A 27,142-nucleotide genomic window follows, 5' to 3' on the forward strand; every position below is an offset into this window, starting at 1 on the left:
ATGTATTATACAGGGTGGCCCATTTGAATCCATCCAGTCGAATATCTCGAAAACCAAGCCCGGGAGAGAAAAATGTTTCAGACAAAAGTTGTTTGGTTTCGAGGGGGCCATAAGATGGTACCATTGGTTTGACCTTGAAGAGTCATTTGAAGGTCACGTGAAGGTCACTTCAACTTTTTTGAATAGAACACCCTATATATTTTTGCACATTCTTGTAGCTTATCTCGAGAGCTTTCCAAAACACTATAATTCAGTATCTTTTCGTTAAGTACTTTTTGAGTTATGAGGCTTGGAATAATTTCTTAATTTTACATAAACCGTAAAATATCTTGTAAAATATTCATTTTTCGATTATCTTACCTTAATACTTTTATGTAGAAAATAATGAGAGGAATCAATTGGTGTAAAGAAAACACATAGTTGTTTTTAAGAAAAAATATGGAATTGTTAATTGCAAATTACATATTTTTTCTTCAAAACAACTATGTGTTTTCTTTACACCAATTGATTCCTCTCATTATTTTGTACGTAAAAGTATTAAGGTAAGATAATCGAAAAATGAATATTTTACAAGATATTTTACGGTTCATGTAAAATTAAGAAATTATTTCAAGCCTCATAACTCAAAAAGTACTTAACGAAAAGGTACTTAATTATAGTGTTTTGGAAAGCTCTCGAGATAAGCTACAAGAATATGCAATGACAAATAGTAGGTTCCATTTAAGAAATTGAAGGTGACCTTCATGTGACCTTCAAATAACTCTTCAAGGTCAAACCAATGGTACCATCTTATGGCCCCCTCGAAACCAAACAACTTTTGTCTGAAACATTTTTCTCTCCCGGGATTGGTTTTCGAGATATTCGACTGGATGGATTAAAATGGGCCACCCTGTATATACATGCATTCTCTCCTAATCCCAAATTATTGAGAGAAAGTCCTATTTTTTAATCACACGGAAATTGCGCTTGAAATACACGTACAATCTTTACTAATCGCTTTCACTTTACGCGTGCGTAATGAGATGATAAATGTCAAGTAATGAGAGAACAAGGGAATAATCAACTTTGGAGAATAATTGACTTTAGGGAGTATCAACTGTTCCAGAATAGAAAGCTTGAATTTACGAGAATTCGACTTCATAAAGATGATTATTTGCAGTTTATTGGAGGAAGAGAGAAGCAAGAAAAAAATAAAAAATAAATATAGATATAACGTATAGAATTAATTATATAATCCATTAATTCAAGAGAGAGAGAGAGAGACTCCAAGATTTCTCTTAACTGTAAACTCTTATAAATAAAATGTTTATACAAATTTTGAAGAGAAAAGAGGCACAAAAAACGCGAATAAATATGAATAAAATCACTTCTTTGCATTAACTAACAAGGGAACTTCGCGAACCCGAAAATTCTGATTTTGATGAAACTTCACACAAACGTAGGGGAGGTAAATAGATGAATTTAGAAATTTTCAGTTGCGACCCAAAAACGACTCTAAGGGATGAAATCACTCTTTATACGTAGAGCAATTTTTTGCTTTTCTCGATATAATTCGAAAATTATTCAGAATATCGAAAAATTTTTCATACAAAAGTTTCATGATAAAATCCTATCTATTTAATCATATTAATAAAATTTTAAAAAAAATTTTAAGACAAACAACATTCTTGATTAATCGGTACAACTCGAAGCGCATAACGTGACGTAATTAAAATGAAAAAGAGAATGAGTGAATGAATGAGACAGAAGTGATAACTTCTACTGCAAACATAAAACTATGCGTGGGAGTAATTGTTGTCACAATTTTTCCCATGACTCCAAACAACGCATTCCTTATATCGACTTGCTTTTGCTTATCACATTAAATGGGTCTATTTAATTTTTTTATTTATCATATATCATGTTTATACATCAATTTTATTGAAAAATCAACCCGCACAATGTATACATATGCAATTTTTAAAGAGAATGTTTTTTATCAATCTTCTATTTTATATTTTTTCTAGATATTTAATGAATATTTTATGTAAAATGTGTGTGCGCGATATACAAATTTATTAAACGGATACGATTAATATTTAATACGAATTGACAGATCGTCGAATGTATTTTTTGGATTTATGTAAACAGATGCATATATGTATAATATTACATAAGCTAAATAAGGTGATCGTAAATTATTATCCTCTCTTAGTAAAGAAATTTATGTCTTCAATAAATAATTTATTCAACATTTATCACGATACTGTAATTGTGTTATCAGTGGAGTTGTGAGTAATGATTATCTCTTATGAAATTAACATACGTCAAAGATGCAATGACATTGTTAAATTACCCTGAATCACATTTGGTTTTTTCGTGCATAAAAGCAAAAAGAAATATCATTATTACTCGATCATTATTACTTATAACACTCTTTTTTGCATTACTTCATTCTCTACCAGTCTTTTTGACATACAAGAACTCAAAAGAATATCTTTTGAAATCTATCTTAAGAATATAACGCCAATCTCAATTCATTTTTTTCCCATTGCATCTAATTGATATAGGCGTCGAGCGCATTAATTAATGCCAAAGAGTCACAGTTAATATATCTGTTGCGAGACCATCAAGAAATATAGGACGTACTTAGATTATCTATAAAAAAATACATTTTTATGGACAAGAAATTTTTTTCATGAATTTTACGATGATTTCTTTGCTTCGTTAATTCCCAGATTTCGTGTGCTCGATTTCAAACGTGACATTAATCCAATTGTAACGAGATAGCCGATCAGATTCATAATCGCATAACTCTCGTTATATTTCAATTAACCGACTGCTTGCAATTAATCATTTACGAGGTCAATACGCGCGAACTGCAGGCGGCACATGTTGAGCCTCGCTCTCATCTAGAGTCGTGTCGATAACAGGCCGATAAGAGATGCAAACCTACAAACAGCATGCCATTAAAAAAGAAATCACAACAATAAAAGTAAATTTTATAAATCACAATTTTATATAAATATTATTATATAAAAGTATTGTTATATTAATTAAAAATAATAATTATTAATATTGACACAGAGTCTAATAGAAATTAATAATTATATTTCAATGTCTTATACAGGGTGTCCCAGACCACCCGCACACCCCTTTTAAAATGAAAATAAATGGCTTTTACCAAAAATCGCGAACAATTTTTAAGTAAATCGGGTACGCTCTATCAAATGGTGATATTTTCAACTTTTGATTTCGACCGGAAATACGCCATCCGGATCGGAAGTTGAATTTTTTTAGGGGAACATGGTACTTTTTATTACAGGTTCGAATTGTACGTGAAAAAATAAGAAACTTTTGTATCAAACGTTTTTTCTAAAAGTGCCTCTGTCAATCTTAAAATTGACCTTGAAAGTAATTGTGATGAAATAATGAGGTTAATTTTAAGATTGACAGAGGCACTTTTAGAAAAAACGTTTTATACAAAAGTTTCTTATTTTTTCACGTACAATTCGAATCTGTAATAAAAAGTACCATGTTCCCCTAAAAAAATTCAACTTCCGATCCGGATGGCGTATTTCCGGTCGGAATCAAAAGTTGAAAATATCACCATTTGATAGGGCGTACCCGATTTATTTAAAAATTGTTCGCGATTTTTGATAAAAGCCATTTATTTTCATTTTAAAAGGGGTGTACGGGTGGTCTAGGACACCCTGTATATGACCTCTTGTGTGTTATATTGTGTAAAGTGATTTAATTTTAATTTATTACAGATGCTCAATTTAAAAAAAAAATTAAATCTGATTTATACAGGTGTCCCGAAACTAACGCTTGATATTTTAAAGGCAGATTCTCTGGCCAATTTAAAAACGATTTTTCCTCAGCGAAAATGTCGAGGGAGATCATTATTTTTTGCATATTCCCAATTTTTGTCATCATGTATCTTTCTAACTAAGCCTTAAATTAAAATTCTATTTAAAGTAAACTCTATCTAAAATTAACTAAAGAATGTGACTTTATTAATATTTTATTCCCGTAAGCCTTAGTTTGCAAAAAACCCTTTATTTTCAATCGTTTATAACTCGAAAACTATTAGTGCCGCGACATTTTCGCTGAGGAAAAATCGTTTTTAAATTGGCCAGAGAATCTGCCTTTAAAATATCAAGCGTTAGTTTCGGGACACCCTGTATAAGAACGTTTCTCAACTAACCGATCCATCTTCCTGAGCCCATGTAAGCGTATGCTTACGCCAGTGTTCCGCGTAAGGTCGTTTTTTTTGTCCTTCGAGCGGTTTTGTGTAGTTATACTCGTCAATTCTCTCCTAAGGAGATGGAGGGAAGTAAAATAAACATTGAAAATTAATACAAAATTAGCTTTCCTCGATGTTAATCGATTAGAAACATATATTTCGTATTTAAAAATTCGAAAAATTTTAACTATATATGTGCAGTATTATTTATTTGCATTTTAAATTTTCTGAATTTAATTCATTCTTTTTATACCTTGAAATCTTCCCTGAAGTGCGAGCCTCTCGACTCCTTTCGATTCTCGGCGGCGTAGACGATATGCATGCAGACAAGCATCATGTTTTGTAACTCCAAGGCCTCGACGAGCTCAGTATTCCAAATGAGAGACTGATCTTGCACCTAAAAAAAAAAAAAAAAACGTTCGAAAGTGATCTAAAAGTATGTGCGGCTCCAGATAAAACAGCTCTTGTTTGTATCATTGTCTTATGCAACAGCGCGTTACGCCACTAGCTGCAACGTAACGACGTAATTATCACAGCCTCATTAAGCTTTGTTAATTACATTGTATATATGGAGATTATGCCGTAGTAATTATTAATAATTATTAATAATTATTAATAATTAATTATTATCAATGTGCAAATTCATGAATTTGAGACTTCTTATTTGAACTCAAAGTATTTTAAAAAATGAACTAATTATATATATTTTTATATGTATTTTATATTGATATCTTTTTTTTTGTTCTATATATATTGTATTTTTTTTAAACAAAATTACTCGTTGTTAAATTTGTATTTATAAATCTTAATTTATTCATATCTTAAATTTCTAAATTTATTAATTAATATCCTCTCCACAATTTAAAAGTGGTGCATAATTGGCTTACACATAGATCCGGTAAATCGCACGTGTAGAGACGGGTTATCTCCCTGCATCCACGTTGCAAAATATCGCAAGTCCTAAATACCGAGCAATACTTCTGCATCGTGCGTTGCATCTCGTCGCGGAGCTCGACCACAGGAACGCAGCCTTTCGCATAACGGGTCGCATCGAAGCGACAAATCGACTGTTCGCCGATATCCTGCATCCAAATTGCTCTTTGATATAAACATTTATATAATAATTCTCATTAAAAGAATTTAATTTTCGCGAATTTTTTTAAATAACGATTTTTAATGTATTTTAATGTGGAAAATTTAGTTGTTTAAAATAATATAAAATAGCATATCACACAAGAAAATAAAATATTAAGTCGTGTGACAAAATATTGTTTAAATATAATAAAAAAACTCTTCAAAGAATTGTCAAGATGATAAAATACAATACTGAAAGGCGCGTCATACATTGCATTTAATTAAATAATTAAAAATTGATTTGCTATCGAAATAAAATGTAGATCGAAAAAAACGAAGAGTGTTTCTGGAGAAGCCTTTAAAAGGCTCCAAACGTAATTTCTTACTGGCGACAAATCTTCGTGACGTTCGCCGGGTCTGGCGATACAATCGATCTGATCAGCGATGGCTTTGCCGAAAACCACAAGTTCCAGAAGACTGTTAGCGCCCAATCGATTAGCGCCATGAACAGATGCACACGCAGTCTCGCCAGCCGCCCAGAGGCCTTCGATCGGTCTGTCTTCCTCGTTTTCTCGCGTTAATACCTGACAACGTATTATTTACGTCAAAATGTAATTACAGTGTTGAATAACTGCGTCAAAACGCTGATGATCGGATCTTTCTTTTTTTTTGTGTCATCGAAATATATTTACTTAATCTATACAAGTATGAAATTATAAAATTATCAATGAATATCTAATTTATTTTTGTTTAATAATGTAAAATAATTAAATTAAACAATATAGCGAGTAAAATAATATAAAATATTAAAGAGAAGGAAAAAGATTGACAGGAATAGCTTTCGCTAGTTAAAGAATAATTATAAAATTGCGATAATATAATGATAATAAAAGTAACGAATATGTATTCTTCCTATTGTATTTCCTACTTGTGCACGCCAATTTGTAGGTATGCCGCCCATGTTATAGTGCACCGTGGGAATTACAGGGATCGGTTGCTTCGTCACGTCCACTCCAGCGAACACCCAGGCAAGGTGCGAAATTCCAGGCAACCTCTCATGTATCAGTTCGGCTGGTAGGTGACTTAATTGCAAGTGAATATGATCTTTCTTTGGCCCGACGCCTCTGCAAAGATATCGCATTGATATATTTTTTTTGAAAATGGGCTGTTAATGTGTGCCAGATTTACATAATGGCGCTTAACTAACTGCAGCATTCTTAGCTTAGTTATCAATGAAAGGAACTTCAAACGTGACGGACTTTGCTTAAGCAAAGCTTGATTTGAAAATTTATTCACGCAATTAAGTTTATCCTAAGTTTATTCAGAATAAATTATTATAACTATTTCTAACATTTTATACATATACATGAAGTGTTAAGAATATACAGGGTGAGGAAAAAGTATGGAAACCCTTAAATTTTTCGAAAACTATGTATTTTAGAAACAAATGTTTCACACAAAAGTTGTAGGGTTTCAAGTAACGCATTACATAGCAACATCAATATGATCTTGAATAGTGTTGTCAAGGTCACGTGAAGGTCACTTTCAATTTCTTAAATGGAACACCCTATTTTTCATTACATATTCTTATAGCTTATCTCGAGAGCTTTCCAAAACACTATAATAAAGTATATTTTCATTAAGTACTTTCCGAGTGAAGCTTGAAATAATTTCTTAATTTTACATAAACCGTAAAATATCTAGTAAAATATTCATTTTTGGATTACCTAACCTTAATACTTTTATGTACAAGATAATGAGAGGAATCGATTGGTGTAAAGAAAACACATAATTGTTTCGAAAAAAAATATGTAATTGTTAATTGCAAATCACATTATATTTTGTGTATAAAAGTATTAAGGTAAAAATAATCAAAAAATGAATATTTTATTAGATATTTTATGGTTTATGTAAAATTAAGAAATTATTTCAAGCTTCACAACTCGGAAAGTACTTAATGAAAATATACTTTATTATAGTGTTTTGGAAAGCTCTCGAGATAAGCTATAAGAATATGTAATGAAAAATAGGGTGTTCCATTTAAGAAATTGAAGATGACCTTCACGTGACCTTGACAACACTATTCAAGGTCATACTGATGTTGCTATGTAATGCGTTACTTGAAACCCTACAACTTTTGTCTGAAACATTTGTTTCTAAAATGCATAGTTTTCGAAAAATTTAAGGGTTTCCATACTTTTTCCTCACCCTGTATAACAAGAATCTAACTATAAAAAATTCCAACCTTCCCTCCAGTATCTCGACGGTTATAGCTCTCGAGACGATGTCGCGAGACGCCAGATCCTTAGCTATAGGCGCGTACTTCTCCATGAAGAACTCTCCCTTTGAGTTAACGAGTTTGCCGCCTTCTCCTCTGCAGCCCTCAGTAATGAGTATGCCGCTGCCATAAATGCCTGTAACGTGAGAAAGATCGATCGATCAGCTGAGAGAAAAAAGTCGCCGGCGGATTTGCGGATGATCTGTGAGATTACCGGTCGGATGAAACTGGACAAACTCCATGTCCTGCAGTGGCAGTCCCGCTCGACATGCGATTGCCATACCATCACCGGTGCAAGCGTGCGCCGCGGTGCAGGAGAGGAAACATCTTCCAGCACCACCCGTTGCGATCACCTGTAAAGCGATAATGTATTTACATTAATATAAATTGTTCCAAATAAATAGTAATTAAATCGCGATTAATAAAAAGAGACAATACTTTATTGAATAAAAGGGCCAAATTGGATCGCCACTTTTAACCTCAGACAACCACGGAGTTACAGAAGATCTTTTAGATCTAGGTGACATCAGGGACTGATCTAGCCCCACCCGTTCTTATTACTACTACTACTACTACTTATTGAATAAAAAAATATGTAGTGTATAAATTTTGCTGTTTTTCCTTTACCGTATGATGAGCTCTGAATCGATGCAGAAGACCGGTCTCCAATTCCCATGCAAGGACCCCCTTGCAGCATCGACCATACATGAGCAGATCGAGAGCAAAATACTCGATGAAGTAGTGCACGTCGTAACGAAGACTCTGCCCATAAAGGGTGTGAAGCACCGCATGGCCGGTTCGATCGGCGACGGCGCAAGTTCGTTTAGCTTGTCCACCTTTGCCGAATTTCAACGACTGACCGCCGAAAGCGCGCTGATAGATCTTGCCGTCTTCCGTACGACTAAAGGGACAGCCTACGAATTTCACAATTTTGCGTTACTTAATATTGTTTGATTTAATTTCACATAAATTGATTCTAAATTATAATTGTTAAATTCTCTTTTTATTTTTCCACAAGTCATTGTGGAATAATTATATATACTTTATCATTGCGTTTATACCATAATTTTCGAGCTCGAAGATCGCTCGAGGCGCTTCCCTCGCGAGCAAATGTATAGCGTCCTGATCACCCAGCCAGTCGGATCCTTTCACAGTATCATACATGTGGTAGAGCCAATTGTCCTCTTTCTCCTCGGCGATGACGGCATTGATGCCACCCTGAGCGGCGACAGTATGCGACCTGGTCGGGAATAGTTTCGACACCACCGCTACGCGATATCCTTTGTTACCGAGACCGAAGGCCGCTCTTAATCCTGCGCCTCCCGCTCCTACTATCACCACGTCATAGCAATGATCTATCAGAGGATAGTTCTGCAAATTAGTATATAAATAAATTAGCAACTAAACATGTTAATTGAAGAAGTAGCCCAAGTCGGATTATTAAAATATAATTCATATTGTTAAGAAAAATCTTTAATCAAAATTAAAAAATAGGAAACTAATTATTATTTACTAATAATTATTTACTATAAAATAGGAAACTAATTATTATTACTAATAATTATTTAAAATATATAATTTTATATATTTTAAATAATTAGAAATAAAAATTAATGAAATTATTTATATAATATATAATCATTTCACTTGAAAGGAAAATATTACGGACAAAAAGATTTGAGTGGTTCCCACATACCTTTCTGCTTAATTTATAAGGATACTTAATTGTTAAAGAAATTTATATAAGAATTTTAATAAATTAATATAAATTTTAATAACGCTAATAATATAAATGCTTTTACACTACTGCTTTTATCCACACCGCACTTTGCCTTTTCCGCGGGACTAACATTGACATGAAAGCTTCGCGAATTTCTGATCGTCGCATGAGATTGTCTCGTAAATTTCTGCAAAAAAATTTATATTTACTTTAAATGAAAATTAAAATCTATTGAATATTATTGGAGCCTTACAAATATTCCACGTGATTGTATTAATCGATTGACCATTCGATGCAACATCCTTGCAAATATTTTCTAGGTTCGGATGCGCTTTAACTGTCATGATTAATAAAGCTCTTTTACCTTCTGCTCTCATTTGTCAAATAATAAACAAATGAAAAAAGAAATTTAAAATATTTTTAATGTATATATCATTTTTACAAAAAACTTATCATTTACTTTAGTAATTATTTTTATAAGCAACTTCTTAAACTGCATACGATTTTAGAAAGAAAAGAGATGGAGATTTTATAGCGTTTAAAGTCCTTTCACAGAGAATTAAAAAACTAGAGCTATTAAATTTGTACAAGCATCGGTTTATTGCACTTGTAAAAATACAGTTTGAAATGTATACAATTTATATCGATTGCATACAATTAATTCAACACACATTCTTCCAAGTTAGATGACTGTGTCAATTTTGTCAAACGTTATCTCTCTCGCATTGTTACTCTTTGGTATACTCTATGAAAACCAGAGAACCAATGACACTCTTAACAAATTACTCTTATTAGAATTGTTACAAATAATTAGTGTGACGATATATATATATAACCTGTTATTCAATTCTATTCTCTCGCTTTATAATCACAACTAAAGATATTTTTTGCATATTTTTTTAAATCTTAAAAAATAAAATATTGATGAAATGTATATAAAAAATGATGAATCGACGAGAATTTTTTAAATTTCTTGTCTTTTTTCTGTAGCAAAAATTTAATCATCATTTCTCTTTATTTATCGGGACACACTTTTTAAATCGATTTCTATATTCTTGTATATTTTCCAAGATAATTTATATAAATTTATATTTTCAGCATATATATAATAAATAATGCAATATATATATATATATTTCTTACTAAAGAATAAATAAGGTTCACTTGATAGTTTTTAAATTGATTGTGAGTTTTGATGGCGCACACTTTTAATTTAATTATAATTAATCTTCTTTTTTTGTCACAATAATTGAGAAGTCTATCTTTATTAAGATTAATGATTCGAATGTACCATGCTCTATACTTCACACTTATTTTTCTTCGTTAGTTGACTCGTTAATTGAGCGAAACTGAAACTGGCAATCATCTAATCACTATCTCCTAATCTTATGCTACGATCAACCTCGTTACATATACGACGTGTGCTATAAGAGCTCTGTAAAGGTGAAAGGTAAATTAAGCGAGTTGATAGAAATTTATTTTTGCGGAATTAAATTCGAAAACGAAAAGTTATTTTCCTATTTTTATTTAGAAATACATATAAAATAATTATATTGAAATATAAAATATAAAGAAATTTATTTTTTGGTGTCTTTTAATTTCGAATATAAAAATGAGTCGTATTCCTTCAATTTCTAGCTATGTCTCACTAGAATTAAAATAAAAATTAGATACAATATTAAAGTTTTCATATTTATACTTTAATAAAATAAATTTCTATCAATTCCCTCTTTAACTCTCCTATCTTCAACAGAAAATATATGCTTCTTGCTTCTCTTCATTCGTATAAAAACTTTATCAAAAAGTTGCACTTGTGAATTTGTAAAAAAGAGGACGGTTTTTGCGATCGCTTAGCAACTCTCGATATATGTTTATATTTGTTGTGACAAAAAACTCTCTTATCAAATATATATTACTAGACTACTCAAAAATAGCGAGTAAATCGATGCATCATAGAAAGCGAACTAAAGCAGATAAAAAATTCTTCGGCGGTAAAAATGCTACTTTACAAAATTCATGAAAGATACTCAAAACTCTAAGATTTTTTTAAAAGCCGTCTAAATGATATATCGTTTTACATATCATCATGATAAGGAAGTTGACCCACCATTATCTCACTATCAAAGAATATTTTCGGAAAAATTTTTCAATTTCGGAAAAAGATTCTTTCGAAATTGCAAATATAATTAATATATAATTTCTTTTCAGAAAATATTTCTGGAATATTCTTGCTCCGAAGAAATGCCTTCGAAATAAACAATTAAGTAATGTATTCTTTTCTCGAAAGAATATTTTCACGGTGATATCTTTGTTTCACTTCTTAATATCAAGATCCATACAATGATGACAATACTCGAAGAATGATGATGCGTTTCACAAGGCGAGCCTTCTAACGCCGCATTCGCAGCAGAACTTGGCGGTTTCCGGAAATCGCTGACCGCACTCGTGGCAGAATTTGGACAGCTTGCATTTGATCGTCGTCTGAATCGGCGACGTTTCGTTTCTAGGAACGTCCTCGTCGAGACGGCCGATCACATCATTGGTGCTGCGTCCATGGTGTGAATATTTGCGATTTAAACTAAAGGGCACACATTGAACTGGGTTTTAAGCATAAGCGAATACAAAGAACGCAATTTATATGATAAATGAGCGTCGTCACGTTTAGCGATAATTTAAAATTAAATTAAATTAAATTATTAAATTTTCAAACATCAAGAAAAATTATCCTTTTTTTGTTAAGTAAAGTTTCTATCATGTAAGACAAATTTAAGAAATATAATAAGAAATTGTAATTAATAATTTTTTCTAAAAATAATAACACAGGTCTACAAGGTTTTGTTGTTGGGCAGCTGGGGGTCATTTCCGAAGTAATTTTCTGCGTAGAATCCGAATCCGAGGTCAGAATTGGCCCATCACGTCAGGATTTTGAGATATTTGAGGTTATATACTCGAAAAATGGCTTTTTGGGCTACTTTTGAGGTTATGTACAGGACGCACAAAATTTTTTAGCTCTTTTCTTCTAATTGCATCATTTAGTACTACTCTTTCCCTTCAAAATGAGCTGTCGAATGGTTATCTACGATTTTTCCTTGCAAAGTTACGGCCATTTTAAGATGACATGATGAATTCCAAACCCTGCGCCGTTATAGCCCAACAACCTCATGAGCATTCACATTAAATCTGTAAACTTTGAACTATAAACCCGAAAACCTGGACTGAAAACGGTATATATGGGTTTTTGGGGTCGCTGATGCTCATGAGATTGTTGGGCTATAACGGCGCAGGGTTTGGAATTCATCATGTCATCTTAAAATGGCCGTAACTTTGCAAGGAAAAATCGTAGATGACTATTCGATAGCTCATTTTGAAGGGAAAGAGTAGTACTAAATGATGCAATTAGAAGAAAAGAGCTAAAAAATTTTGTGCGTCCTGTACATAACCTCAAATGTAGCCCAAAAAGCCATTTTTCGAGTATATAACCTCAAATATCTCAAAATCCTGACGTGATGGGCCAATTCTGACCTCGGATTCGGATTCTACGCAGAAAATTACTTCGGAAATGACCCCCAGCTGCCCAACAACAATCATGATCCCATTTTTTGTAGACCTGTGTAATTTGTTCTCTCTTAAAATTTTTTATTTTTATAAATTTTTATAAATCGATGAAGCTCTAAATCTATCATGTGACAAACAATCATTTTAAAATGCGATCTAAAGACCAACCTGCTGTAAGCGGAGTCGTTGCTGAGTTTGCTGTGATCTCGCGGCTTATAACTATCAGGTGAAGACAGTTCCCCATCGCTGATCAGGCTGCCGTTTTGCTGTCTATCACCACCGGAGCTGGATAAGTCAAAGGATTCATTATTGAGGAAGGATTTCATGTTAAATTCGTCCTCCTTGAAGCACGTCATCAACTCGTCAAACATCGAGTTTGACCGCTTGACATCTAACTCCGAGGAGGAAATGATCGAGTTGAGACTCAGGTTGCTGCCGGACAGGGACGAGTAGTTGTTATTACTCTGATTGAAACTCTGGTCCGACGATCTTGACAACGACTGATCTTCGGCTATCATGGAGCTCTGGACCTTCCTGACATCGCTCGAGATCTTTCTGTCGGAGCCTGAGTTAATCCTGGGCGCGGACGAAGCCCGGATCGAATTGGACCGATCAATCAATGATTTCGTAGGCGTGACCTTGTCAAAAATCTTGCGCGATCTGTCGGCGCTGCCGACGACGCCGCGACGCTCGTCGACGCCCAGTGCTTTCGATTTATCGATTATGACTCGCCTGCCTAATTCCTTGACGGGTTTTGGGCCCGCGCTATCCGTTATATCCTTACTCGTGAGAATGGGTTTCGAGAGAAAGATCTCGCGCGAGATCGAGTTGGTCTCGGTGGAGTCGCTCGAAAAGTCGGATGCAACATCGTCGAACTCGAGAGGAGGCTCTATCAGAGACGATCTCTTGTGAGAGATGGGATATTTTATGAAGGCGGAGGAATGAGAGAGAGGATATAGATTGTCGTGAGTTTGTTGAAGTTTGGGACTCCCCGTCATGGACTGATCGCTCATGTCCGACAGCAGGTCGTTCATCTGCTGCTCGGCCAGTAGAAACGGATCGTAATCCTTGCTCGTGCCGCTGAAATTAAAGTTCGATTAGTGTGATTTCTTTCTCCTTACGACGAGTATTTTGGCATAAAACAGCAATAGACAATCGAACGGTGTTGCAATGTGCCTGACAAGGAGGTGCGTTTTCGTCTTCTACTAAGCTACAGACGTGCACCAATCAATTTCCCAGGCAAACGTGATGGGCAAACATTCGTGTATAACTCTGACACGTGATCTAATCTGCTCTTGTTAAAAACATAAATCAAAAATTTAGAATCAATTTCTTTTGGCATCTTAAATAATAAACTTCTTTATCTTTTAAAAATTGACATAAATTTTATTTTAACAAAATTTTAATTTAGAAATTAGTTATTAAAATATCGAATATTTGAAAAGTTTTGATAGAAAAATAATACTGCTTTGTGAGATATAGTTTCCTTAAGAAGAAATCGATTCTAAATTCTCTCCTCAAAGGCTTTATACAAGATTTAGCTTTTACCAATCCCAGTGACTCCTAATATAATGTTTTGAATTAACTACACTAAGGCTAAATCAATAACAAACATACATTTTAATAAAATAGATAAAATTAGAAATCTGCCATGAGTCATTGGTTCCACGTCCTGGAACTTACGTTCTAGCTTTAAGCACAAGATTAAAGTCCGGCCTTCTGCGCACGTAATTGCACCAGGCGGGACGTGTCGCCAGTTCAATTTTCCTACAATATTGTTAAGACATTAACTACATAACTATCGTCTTACCGAAATATGTAAAAATACGATAACAAAAAAAAATCATAGATATGATTATTATTCGCGCAATCAGCAATTCCGTATCAATTTTTCTACCAATTAAATAGCAACTTATACAAACTTATACTCACTGCAAAATTCTACCGTTTAAATATTAATATCACAATATGACACAATCAATTACACGAAATTAACATTGCAATTTTTTATACTAATTAAAATACTCACTAAAATATAAATGTATACAGGGTGTCAGGAAATTTTTCGCAGTCCCGAAGTGTGAAGATAGATTGGCTAAAATTAAAAAGGAAGGTCCTATACTATTTTGCGATATTCGCAATAATTAACGAAAAATTAATTAAAGAAGGTCGGCCAATGCGCGTGGCTAGAAGTGCGAGGCAGCGAAGGCGGTTTCACTGTAACATAATGGCGACGCGCGGCGAAGCGGTGATTGGGGAGGAGAGAAGCCTTCCCCGCGCGCCTACACACTCATCGCTCCTCCCCTCCCCAATCACCGCTTCGCAGCGCGCCGCCATTATGTTACAATGAAACCGCCTTCGCTGCCTCGCACTTCTAGCCACGCGCATTGGCCGATCTTCTTTAATTAATTTTTCATTAATTATTGCGAATATCGCAAAATACTATAGGACCTTCCTTCTTAATTTGAACCAATCTACTTTTACACTTCGGGACTGCGAAAAATTTCCAGACACCCTGTATGAATTAAATGCTAATATTCTACAGTGCGTATGATACACATTCCAAAATATTAAGATATGCAATAAAAATAATTATTTTGTTTTACTTAATACTATTTTCTACTCTCTAATTCTACCTTCGCTCGATCAACGATGGACTCGGGACTGGAGGGAGGATACGGACTCTAGGATTTCTCTTAACAAACTTGTATCCCGTGTGAACCGAATCCAGATCGATCAATTTATTTCGCGAGATCCTCGAAGCTCTCTCCCAGTACGATCTCTCAGAATCTTCTCTCTCCGCCAAATCGTTCCTTATATCAGGTAGACCTCTGAACACTCTGCTTCGTCTCGGCCGAATTATCTCTATACTTTCTTGCTCATAAGCGTAATTCGCTTTAGGCCGCCTGATGTTTACAAGATCTATAAATTCGATGGAGGATATCAAAGAATCGGTGCTGCCGCGAAGACGATTCATGCTTTCTCTGATTTTGTGTTTTATCTCGACGGAATTTGTTGGACGCTCTTTCGTGGCTCTTCTAGTCGAATTGGAAACGCCGTTTGAAAAATTTACGTTCGCTTTTAGGAAAGTTTCGTCGCGTCGATACTCGACGTTGTCCTTCAACGTGACTGATGACACTAAATCATTAGCGGCTCGCGTGTTATGTTCTCCGACGCGGACGATATTATCGCTACTATAGTTAAATTCATCGTTGTATATATTGTCGATGTTTTTCTTGCGCAAATCTTCGCTCGTAACTTCCGTTTTAATAATCGAGTGGTTTGATTTATCACTCGAACGCCTATCTATGTCTGCGTTGAAATCTGTTTTCCCATTTTGTAGAGGTATGTTATTTGTGCATGCATTTGATTCATTGGCAAGTATTCCCGAATTTTGTAAAAGCGATATTTCAGAGTTTAATTCTTTTAAATTTCTCTCAGAGTTCTTATTATAAAGGATAATTAAATCATTTTCACACATTTCTTCATTTAGTTCAGTTACTTCAGCATTCTTTGTAGTTTCAATATTTTTTGTAGAATCTTTTTCTGGACTAATAACTCGACTGGATATGGAAGGTGATATTATTTTGGTATTTTCTGTTAGATCTAATGAATTGCAACATGTTACATTACTTTGACAAGGTAGTATTTCATCTTCAGGTTCAGTTGGGTTACTGCAACTGTTTAAAGAAATATTATTTATATCAAATTGATCGCACATGAAAGCTGCCGCATTTTCCTGTAATTTTAATAAATTGCAACATGTATCACTTTCGTATTGTAGTATTTCATCTTTAAGATCCAAATCATCTTGAATGTGATTAATGAAGTTGTCTGAAAATGTTAAATTATTTTTATCGTCGATATGAAACGTTGGATCTTCGTCTTTCAACGAAGAAGTTTTAAAGAAGTTTTGAAAAAGATCCGAGATAAAATCATTATTACAATCGGTGGAATTCATTTTCAATTTTTTAAAAGATTCCTTCTGCGAAAGTTGAATATGTTCATCAAAATCCGATAAATTTTGCTCGTTTTCTTCTATTCTAATATACTTAATATTCTCAATAATTCCACTACCTATCGCTATCTGTTTATCTTTTTCATCTTCTTTATTTACGCTTAATGTATCGAATTCTGTAATGTCTGTGTCATCCATTCTCTGAGAATCTTTTTTATCTTTGATAGTTACTTCTAATTTCCTAACTGCCTGACTTGCAACTTTATCCTCTACGTCAATCAATTTCCAGTGATTTTTATCCTCAATATCGATATTAAATTTTAATTTGCACTCTATCACTTCTCTATCATTCTCTTTATCGTCCACTTTCCAATTATCTTTCCCATATTCGCTATTTGTTTTTAATTTTTCTACTTTATACTCCATTACTTCAGTCTCGGTATCTTCTTTATTTTCAATATTTATTTTTAACTCTTGCTTTATTGTTCTAATCTCATCATTCGCTATAATTTTTCTGTCCGATTTTGTTTTATTAAATTCATTTTCGTCTTCTCTATGCTTAAAGAAAAACTCTACACGAGGGCTATGCTTAATCGGCTTCCGTTTACTGTGAAGAAACTCCGGCGATTCGTTATATATATCCTCTGAGTCTTTTATCAAGTAAGTCTGATTCAGATTTTGAATACCATTTAACCATTTGAGCTTGTTACTCTTCAATTTATCCACCTCGCTGTCTTTTAATTCGTCGTTGACTTGTGTAAAGTCGTTCTTTGTGATTAACAATTCTTTTTCGGTTCTACCTTCTTTTTCAACCGTGTCGATTTCGTTTTCTCGATCGAGATTGAGCAGCTGAAACTCTGGTGAAAAACTATAACTGGCAGCAGAGTTACACTGAAGATTATTCTTTTTGTGACTAATCTGCTTCCATGTTACTAATTGATTGTCCCTTTGTATTGTATCCGTGTGTATTCTGTAAGGCTGCACAGTCACACCTAGAGTCTTATCGTTCACAGCGATATCATTGATCGTCGGATGGCCTTGACTCCTGGCGGAAACAATATTTTTCTGCGTTTTGGCAGAAGAGATTTCTTGATTTCTCGTTTCGTTTGGAATGCGTTGGGAGATTGTTTCATTTCGATCAGATTGTTTCTTCAACGAGGTGGTAGGTGACGTGATCTCGTTGGAGGAGACTGAATCTGAATTAATTCTGGATTTCGCAGGAGATACAGGAAAGTGAAGAGGACGACGGGAAGATATAGCGAAATGAGAGGATCGGTACGACGTTGATGTCAATATGTCATGATCTTCCGCTGGCCTGAGGAGAAGGAAGGACCAGGATCAAGGATGTGCGCCTGATAATCATCAGGAGAAGGTCGTCGAGGAATTAAATAATTAAAAATTTTATTTTTTAAGGTAGACAATTGCATGGAAAACTTTGTTTTAAATATGTATTCATGCTTTACCGAATATTAAATTCAAATATTTTTATAAATTTGCATCTTGCAAAAATTGTTTTAATTATATTTTTATAATTTAACATAGAGTGCTTTTAAGCCTCATCCTTTTCCCTTCTCCTCATGGGCGGCATTATAGATATAGGCTTAGCCTAAATATTCTTATCTTATTTTTTGTTTTATTTTATATACAATTAAAGAAAAAAAATTATCTTTCTCTCTTTTGAAAAAATGAAAATAATAAAATTAGGAGATTAGAATCTTACTTGTTTGTACGATCGATGAGGCGCGATTTCATAGGTCCAGACGAGATAGGAGATTCCTTGAGCTGTCCAGGACGTTTCCTATATGAAACATAAATATAATAAATAATCGAGTCAAGTTAATTAAAATAGGATATAAGATATACAGGGTGGCAGGGAAATTTTGACAATCCCGAAGTGTGAAGGTAGATTGGCTCAAATTAAGAAGGAATCTACTATACTATTTTGCAATATTCGCAATAATTAACGAAAAATTAATTAAAGAAGATCGACCAATGCGCGTGGCTCGAAGCACACGACGGCGAAGACGGTCTGACTGTAACATAATGGTGGCGCGCGGCGAAGCTATGATTGGAAAGGGGAGGAGCCTTCGCCACGCGCTTACACACTCATCGCTCCTCCCCTCCCCAATCATCGCTTCGCCGCGCGCCGCCATTATGTTACAGTCAGATCGCCTTCGCCGTCATGTGCTTCTAGCCACGCGCATTGGCCGATCTTCTTTAATTAATTTTTCGTTAATTATTGCGAATATCGCAAAATAGTATAGTACCTTCCTTCTTAATTTGAGCCAATCTACCTTCTTACTTCGTGAAGGTCAAAAATTGCCTGACACCCTGTATAAAACTTTACATTATATTTTTATATTATTATTAGATACATTTGATTGAAACGATTGGACTAAAGCCGTTGTTCCATAAAAGTCTCAGTCTATGTTTCATTTGAGTGTATCTAATATTTAATTATTATAAAGTTTCTTTTTACAAGAGAAGAAATTCGGAAAGAAACTAGTAAGAAAATCTTGAGAAACATACACGACAACTGGTTTTTGTTTCACTGGACTCTGTCGACTGCCATTGGTCACCGAGACACTTTCTTTCGATTTGACAAGAGCCGGCGACGACACAGAGGTCTTGGCACCTTGGTTCACCGCCGAGCTCGGGCTGTACTTTTCTCGAGTGATAGCTCGCCGGTTCTTAATGACTGGTGCTTTATATCTCATGCGCGCCTCCAATCGCTCCTTCGCCAAATTTGTTGCCGGACTCACCGGCATCCGAGTGATCCTGTCTTTGCACCAGGCGACATGACGGTCATAGGCTTTGATACCGAATTGTCGACTGCACGTGGGACACGTGCCCTTCTCATTGGCGCGAGTCGGCGCACCCGAGGAGATCAATGAATTGCATTGTTTATTACTCGAGTCCATCTATAAAAATAAATTATATGGAAAAAAATGGAGAACCATTTTATCTCATATAAACCGCAAAATAAGAGATAATATAACAAATTGTTTAAGATCATTTATTACTTTTAGTGCGAAAGTAATTTGAAAGAATAACAATCCGTGTGAATATCCAGACTATATTTGATTTAAAATTGAATTAATTGAAGAAAACATTTCTTTAAAAGGATTATAATAGAGAAAATCAGACTCACAACTTCGCCGCGCGCCTCGCGGATGGTTCGCAGGAAATCGTCGTGGGTCTTCTTCCAGGAGGATCTGATCTTCTCGTCCTGGTGATGTCGCCGGGGCTCCTGCTTGGGCAGAAACTCAGCCAACTCGGTACCCTGGATCCTCTGCTTAGCCGAGTCGAAGGGTTTGCGTTTCTTGGCAGCGGCGCGTTCGCATATCCTCGCGTGTTTCTCCAACGACTGCGGCATGAAAGTCCGCGCGCAGATCGCGCAAGGCAACAGAATCGGCGGCAGCGCATCTGCGTCCATTTACAATGTCCAGCGATTAATGAGTCCCCGTGATTTCAAGCTCTCGCGACCACGAGATATAATGATGAATATTATTTATTTATTTATTTATTTATTTTTTTAAAATGAATCAAGGACTTGCAAACTTCGACCTTGCTCAGCGGTTGCGTCTTATTTCTCCGCACATCTAGATTTGTTCTGTCATTAAAGTGCCACGTGAACGAGGCGTCTTTTTCCCGTCAAATATTATATATCTTTTATTTTTTTCACGAATGTCAGAGGACGCCAAAGTTAGTTGGTCGCTTGGTTAGTGGTATACATAAATGTAATTCCGCGAAATTTATACCCGTCATATGGAAATTCGATCTGACTCACCCCTTGTTAATCGTTATTCATTCTGACAAAGGCCACGAATCTGCGAATAATCGATATTTTCGCCGACAACACGTCGAGAGATCGCCAAATACGACAACAGATATACGTCATGATGTGCAACGCGCGCAGGCGTTAGACACGTGCGAGATGGTGTGAGTGCGAAACACGTGCTCGTCATTGCAGCAAATTATTAAAAAAATGCACAATAAAAACCTAATTTAAAATCTACAATCTCTATTTCATGGATTTAGAGAAAATCTATGAGATCTAATTTTTCTAAAAATCTAATTCTTTCAAAAATGATATACAGGGTGTCCCAGACTTAATGAATCAAGCGTTAATGGTAGATTCCTGAAAATGGTAGATTCCTGAAAATATAATTAAAATTATGGAATATACAGGGTGTCCTAGACCACCCGTACACCTCTTTTCTTTCAAAAACTAAGCATTTTAGAGAAAAATGTTTCAGACAAAAATTATTTGGTTTCAAGGGGGCCATAAGATGGTACCATTGGTTTAACCTTGAAGAGTCATTTGAAGGTCACGTGAAGGTCACTTCAATTTTTTTAAATGGAATACCCTATATATTTTTGCACATTCTTGTAGCTCATCTCGAGAGCTTTCCAAAACACTATAATTAAATTAGTTTTCATTAAGTACTTTCCGAGTTATGAGGCTTGAAATAATTTCTTAATTTTACGTAAATCATAAAATACCTTGTAAAATATTCATTTTTCGATTATCTTACCTTAATACTTTTATGTACAAAATAATGAGAGGAATCAATTGGTGTAAAGAAAACACATAGTTGTTTCGAAGAAAAAATATGTAATTTGTAATTAACAATTACATATTTTTTCTTAAAAATAACTGTGTTTCTTTTACACAATTGATTCCTCTTATTATTTTGTACATAAAAGTATTAAGGTAAGATAATCGAAAAATGAATATTTTACAAGATATTTTATGATTTACGTAAAATTAAGAAATTATTTCAAGCCTCATAACTCGGAAAGTACTTAATGAAAACTAACTTAATTATAGTGTTTTGGAAAGCTCTCGAGATGAGCTACAAGAATGTGCAAAAATATATAGGGTATTCCATTTAAAAAAATTGAAGTGACCTTCACGTGACCTTCAAATGACTCTTCAAGGTCAAACCAATGGTACCATCTTATGGCCCCCTCGAAACCAAACAACTTTTGTCTGAAACATTTTTCTCTAAAATGCTTAGTTTTTGAAAGAAAAGGAGTGTACGGGTGGTCTAGGACACCCTATATAATATTAAAGAATTTTTCAAGAGATTCTTATACAGGGTGTCCCAGACTTAACGAATCAGCCGTTAATGGTAGATTCCTGAGATCATTTGGAAACGAAAATCTTAATACCAAAATGTCGAGGAAGACTTCAATAAAATGTTCAAACTACTGACTACTGTCGCATTTTTTATCTTATATTGATTCCTCTATCGATATTATCGTACTGTACGCGGGCTCCTTGATGCATTATGTTCCTGAGCACAGGAGAACGTAATGCGCCGATTGGTAATCTTTAATCTTCTGTAGCGCCGAAACTACATCTTCCTCAACATTTTGGTATTAGAATTTTTGTCTCCAAATGATCTCAGGAATCTACCATTAACGGCTGATTCGTTAAGTCTGGGACACCCTGTATAAGAATCTCTTGAAAAATTCTTTAATATTATATATTCCATAATTTTAATTATATTTTAATATATGATCTGTCTCTCCTCTCTCTTTAAGTATTTATGATGCTAAAATACTCTCACTTTTGTTCTCACTCGTAAAAACGCGAAACTTGGCGGTACAATACAATACAATACGATGTTGCGATTGGAAGAGTCGGGAATCTAAATTGCAAATTGCACTTTCTTCGATGGCCGCGGGAATTGCACAACGATAGCTACAGTATTCTCTTCTTGCGAGATCGTCTCGAGAACGCCCTAGTTATTACAAGCTATGCGTTACACGAGATAATCAATCAATGAGCCATTCAATTTTAAAAAGTGGCGTAAGTCTTACGTTTCCTCATCTTTCCTCATGCGAGTTTCGACGACGCGAATCGATAGATTCTTGCAATAATCTTCATCTTGCATCGCCAACTTTAGGAAGACAACGAGTTTGCATCCCTTGCAAACGGCACAAACACAAAATTACACAAAGTAACTAAACTTTCCGCACGATGATGATGACGACTCATCACTCCTTCACGTTTCATTGCGCGAAGCGCGTTTCATTCAACGTTCATTCCTTATCCAAGGAATGATATCTCTTATTCAAAGACATCCGCGATGACAGTTTTATTCCTTTCAATTCCAGAGAAGGATTAACCGATCGACTCAAAGGTGTATCGCGGACACCTGCGGCGCCGATGCCGACGAGGGTCGCCCCCGCGAGAGACTCGGCTCTCTCGCCTACGGATGGGCAAGTTTCCTTTTTTAGGCGTCCCACGAGGTGCCTCGGCAATTGCGGAGAACGCGAATCTCGTCTTCCTATCCGAACGGAGCGAATCCGTTCCTTCCGTTCTCCGATTCTCTCTCCAAAAGGGACGAGATACACCTTTTTATCGCCTGTGTTTTCGGGGCGGTCGGACTTTTATTTTTTCCCGATTGCATACAAATCACTGAATTATTTAAGGAACGTTAGTATCTTAAACACACGATCTCTTATTGTCGCCTCCAATGTCAACACCGAGCGAGATACCCACGTTTAGCGCTAAGTGCGTGGCGGAAATGTGGGTCAGCGCGTTTGCCTTCGTTCGTGTACACTTTATACCGTAACGCACTCATTATAATTCAGCGTTATCTTTTTAAAATTCTACAAATATCTACACGTTTTATTTATATTAATCTTTTATTCGCTTTCTACACTTTGTTATTAATTTTTATTAATCCCTTTTCCTATTTTTTCCTATTTTTTAATATTCAACTTCACATTTTTTTTAATGCTAGGGGACGACGACGAAGGCTCTCCTCAATTTTCATGCGAGAACAAACATCGTGATGCGATTAAATGATCTCATTCCGTCTCGAAGCCGCTTAACGACGCCCACAAACGACTATTTTGCTTACATTTGCTCTTCTAAACGAGTCGCGCATGTATTAGAAAGAACAAGCAAAGTTTTTTTCCACGTAAGCTATTACCGTTTCTTCTCGCGTTGTCTAAGGTCGACGAGACTTTTAATGCATTTACTAAGCCGTAAATTGATTAGTATGCACGGCGGAGGTGCGTTATTACAATTCTTATAGCCACTTTTAGACGAGCGAGAAGAAGGAAAATAAATATTTCAATAGCGTTATCTAACGTGAAACAAAAAATAAATCTGTCAAAATTGATTAATTATTTTGTTAAAAGAACGATAATAATAATTGTGTAGTAATAATTGTGCTAAGTTGTTGAAGCTACTCTGTTAATTTGAAATATTGTCGATAATAGTCGTAGTAATAGTCGATACGCAATTTATTTTTAAATATAAATCTGCTTAAGAAAAAGTTACAAGTTATTATATTATTGTTATATTGTCGAGTTTAAGATTTCCAAAAAATAAGATATTTTTATATAAAAGCGACTTTTCTCTCTTTTTGTGTAATTATATAGCAATAATAATATAGTAAGCAATAATTATATAGCAATAATAATATAATAATAATATAGTACTTTAATCGATTATGTTTGCTTTATTTTGATTTGGAGAGTACATTCCATGGTGTATCTATTCAAAACGTAAACAAACATCTACACGACGATCTGAGTATAATACACGCGACAAACTTGATAATTTCAGGAATTTCAAACTACATTAAATTCCACAAGGAAATTTGATCTGTATGAAATATACTTGATTATATTCATTAAAATTTGATAAAAGTAACATTTTTTTCAAATTATACGTGTCATTAGCCTGAATTCCTCATTCTTATCGAGAAAATACACTTTGTGAGATTGTGAGACCAGAATAAATTCATTTCTATTCTTTTTGATTCGACGATTTTTACAAGATTCAAATAATTGTACAATTCGATAATCCGACGATTAGAAATTAACGATACTGTGAAATCGATGCTTGATCAGACGAGTTTGCGGGCTCACCTTCTTCAGGATATAGTTTGACCCATGTTTCGCAAATAGATAGTGGTGTCTTATTCGGAGCTTCGTCGTGAAAAAGATCCTCGTTGTGAAACGAGGCCTCGTCATGGAACGAGGCCTCGTCGTGGAACGGATCTCCGTCCGCGAGACTCTTCGGGACGCAGCACAGCATCTGATTGCGAGCGCATCAAGTCACTGACTGAGAAGCTGTGCGAGCCAAGCCGGCTCTAGTAAGAGTGGCGCTCTTACAACTGTTGTAATCGCGAGGTTTATTTTCGGTCCCATCACCGACTCACAAAGTGTTAATCTCGCCTTCTTTCATTAGTACACCCAACTACACACCGCCGTGCAACAGAGTAAATATTGCAAAGTGAGGTGGAAGAAAAATATTATTCAATCTCTATTGTTAATAAATAGGTAACACACTATGTGTGTATTAAAATATTTCAGTCTAAATTTTATCCCAGCAAACACCAAGTAACATTTATATAATTGTTAGTTGTCATTTCTCACTCAACAATATAACTGTTACATGTTATGTAATAGTTACGTAACAGTTATGTAACTGTTACATAACAGTTATATTGTTGAGTGGGAAATTATAACTGTTGTAATTTCTCACTCAACAATATAACTGTTACATGTTATGTAACAGTTACATAACATGTAACAGTTATATAACTGTTATATAACTGTTATTTGGTGTTTGCTGGGATTATTGCTATATAAAGACGTAAATTTATATGCAACTGCCATACTTGTCAAATATAAATTAAAATTAGAGTCACTAATTTTTAGTTACTTACTTTAAAACATATAATTGATAGGTAAGTTGAATCAAATGTAGTAACGATTTTTATATACAAATATTTCTCCCGACATACAGTTTCCTTTGCATTATTTCTAACATAAATTTTAAGTAATCAAATTAAAAGAAAAGGGAAATTTTTACATAATATATTAATATTTTTATTTTTCTTTTAAAAAGTATCAAAACAAATTTGAATAAAAAGAAGCAGTATACAAAATCATTAAAAGCATTTTTAAATTTTTACATAAAATATTAATATTTTTATTTTTCTTTTAAAAAGTATCAAAACAAATTTGAATAAAAAGAAGCAGTATGCAAAATCATTAAAACCATTTTTAAATTTTTACATAAAATATTAATATTTTAATTTTTCTTTTAAAAAAATATCAAAACAAATTTGAATAAAAAGAAGCAGTATACAAAATCATTAAAACCTTTTTATCATTAAAACATTTTTAAATTTTTACATAAAATATTAATATTTTTATTTTTCTTTTAAAAAAATATCAAAACAAATTTGAATAAAAAGAAGCAGTATGCAAAATCATTAAAACCATAAGCACACATTGTGATTATCTACCACATGCATGTTCCTCGCGTCCGTTCTCCACGTGCACTTTCAAAATCCGTCCTAAAGTCGTTCCTTATTACGAAATAGAGGTCGATAGCTCCTGCACCGAAGTAGTTTCCTATAATATTTCTTGTAACTGTGCGCCGGTGACCGCGGTCACACTGTTTATCCTATAATTAGAATAGACGGAGCCCGTGGAAAGAGCGCGCCGGAAACGAACGGCGACGACGATGACGGGAAAAGTCGCGGAGTAAGCAGGACCGAAGATCTCTCGTCGTGTTATTGTTCACTCGTCGTAAATATACACGCGACGATGCACACTCGGACGTACTTACCCTCGGCTTCAGCCATGTTAGTCGCTAAGGGAAACACTGGTCGTTATGGGAACGCATACCATGCGTCATCGAGCTCTTCTCCGAAGTTCGAAATAGGGATTATGCACCCTTTTCAACCTTTTTGCAATATTCTTCATTTAAATCTGAAACATAAAGAAATCTTTCTGTGTATTATTTTTTATGTAAAATTAAAAAACGTGTAAAAAAAATTTTTCGAATCTCCTTTGAACTTCAAAATACAGATTACGTATATTAAAAAAATTGTATACTTTTAAAATTAGAAAAATTAATTAATGTGATTAATCAGAATATTTTTAAGAAATTTAAATTTAAATTTAAAGAATAGAACTATATTATATTAATATTTTTCATGTCAGGAAATGTGTTTTTATTTACAGAAAATTTATAAAACGGATACATCTCATCTAATACTTTTACTTTCAATTATTATCACGTTAATTTATGCCTACTTTTTCATTTTTTGATATTTATTCCTTTTTCCAAAAAGAATATGTATCGCGTGCTGACTGTCAGACTTTGACATCTGTCTTTTAAAAACATGTATTTAAACTGTTTAATTCAAATCATTCCGTAGGTTAAGTTAGGTGTCAGCTGATCGGTATGCATACGTCACAACATGTGTACTTATTAGTCTGAAGAACGGTAACATAATACACCTACCTTTCCCTTTTACCATAATACATTTATATATATTT

At 34.4% G+C, this 27,142-nt stretch overlaps 1 protein-coding gene across 3 annotated transcripts; it reads right to left on the reverse strand.

Annotated features, from left to right (window-relative positions):
- Window positions 1-1,594: 1,594 nt before the first annotated feature.
- LOC145976219 (succinate dehydrogenase [ubiquinone] flavoprotein subunit, mitochondrial) lies at window positions 1,595-26,410 on the reverse strand. Of its 3 annotated transcripts, XM_083107262.1 has the most exons (17): window positions 26,101-26,410; window positions 24,713-25,043; window positions 19,965-20,239; window positions 19,343-19,734; window positions 18,534-18,611; window positions 15,492-18,128; window positions 13,386-13,935; window positions 8,642-8,951; window positions 8,208-8,494; window positions 7,795-7,933; window positions 7,548-7,716; window positions 6,231-6,426; window positions 5,689-5,886; window positions 5,116-5,310; window positions 4,482-4,625; window positions 4,190-4,300; window positions 1,595-2,931 (listed from the first exon to the last, which is right to left on the reverse strand). In XM_083107262.1, exons 2-17 carry the CDS (start codon window positions 24,879-24,881, stop codon window positions 2,845-2,847), a joined length of 5,937 nt encoding a protein of 1,978 aa, XP_082963388.1. In that variant the 5' UTR covers window positions 24,882-25,043; window positions 26,101-26,410; the 3' UTR covers window positions 1,595-2,844. The 3 variants fall into 3 exon arrangements, with proteins under 3 accessions (XP_082963388.1, XP_082963386.1, XP_082963387.1); XM_083107260.1 differs by lacking the exons at window positions 13,386-13,935; window positions 15,492-18,128; window positions 18,534-18,611; ... (2 more) ...; window positions 24,713-25,043; window positions 26,101-26,410 and adding exons at window positions 9,383-9,487; window positions 9,554-9,682; XM_083107261.1 differs by lacking the exons at window positions 13,386-13,935; window positions 15,492-18,128; window positions 18,534-18,611; ... (2 more) ...; window positions 24,713-25,043; window positions 26,101-26,410 and adding an exon at window positions 9,388-9,472.
- Between the last annotated feature and the right edge of the window lie 732 nt (window positions 26,411-27,142).

This window comes from Camponotus vicinus, unplaced genomic scaffold (assembly GCF_025532165.1).
Source record: "Camponotus vicinus isolate PSW18456_S1 unplaced genomic scaffold, iyCamVici1.0 SCAF_8, whole genome shotgun sequence".
Taxonomy (NCBI): Eukaryota; Metazoa; Arthropoda; class Insecta; order Hymenoptera; family Formicidae; genus Camponotus; species Camponotus vicinus.

What these genes read in the sequence shown, in the direction of transcription:
- LOC145976219 (XM_083107262.1), bottom strand. Translation starts at nt 24,881, where the DNA reads ATGCTGTGCTGCGTCCCGAAGAGTCTCGCGGACGGAGATCCGTTCCAC. An exon ending in GCGAGGCGCGCGGCGAAGTT is followed by an intron (nt 19,735 to 19,964) that starts GTGAGTCTGATT and finishes TTATTTTTATAG; the next exon opens with ATGGACTCGAGTAATAAACA. An exon ending in CTTCGAGCTCGAAAATTATG is followed by an intron (nt 8,495 to 8,641) that starts GTATAAACGCAA and finishes TGAAATTCGTAG; the next exon opens with GCTGTCCCTTTAGTCGTACG.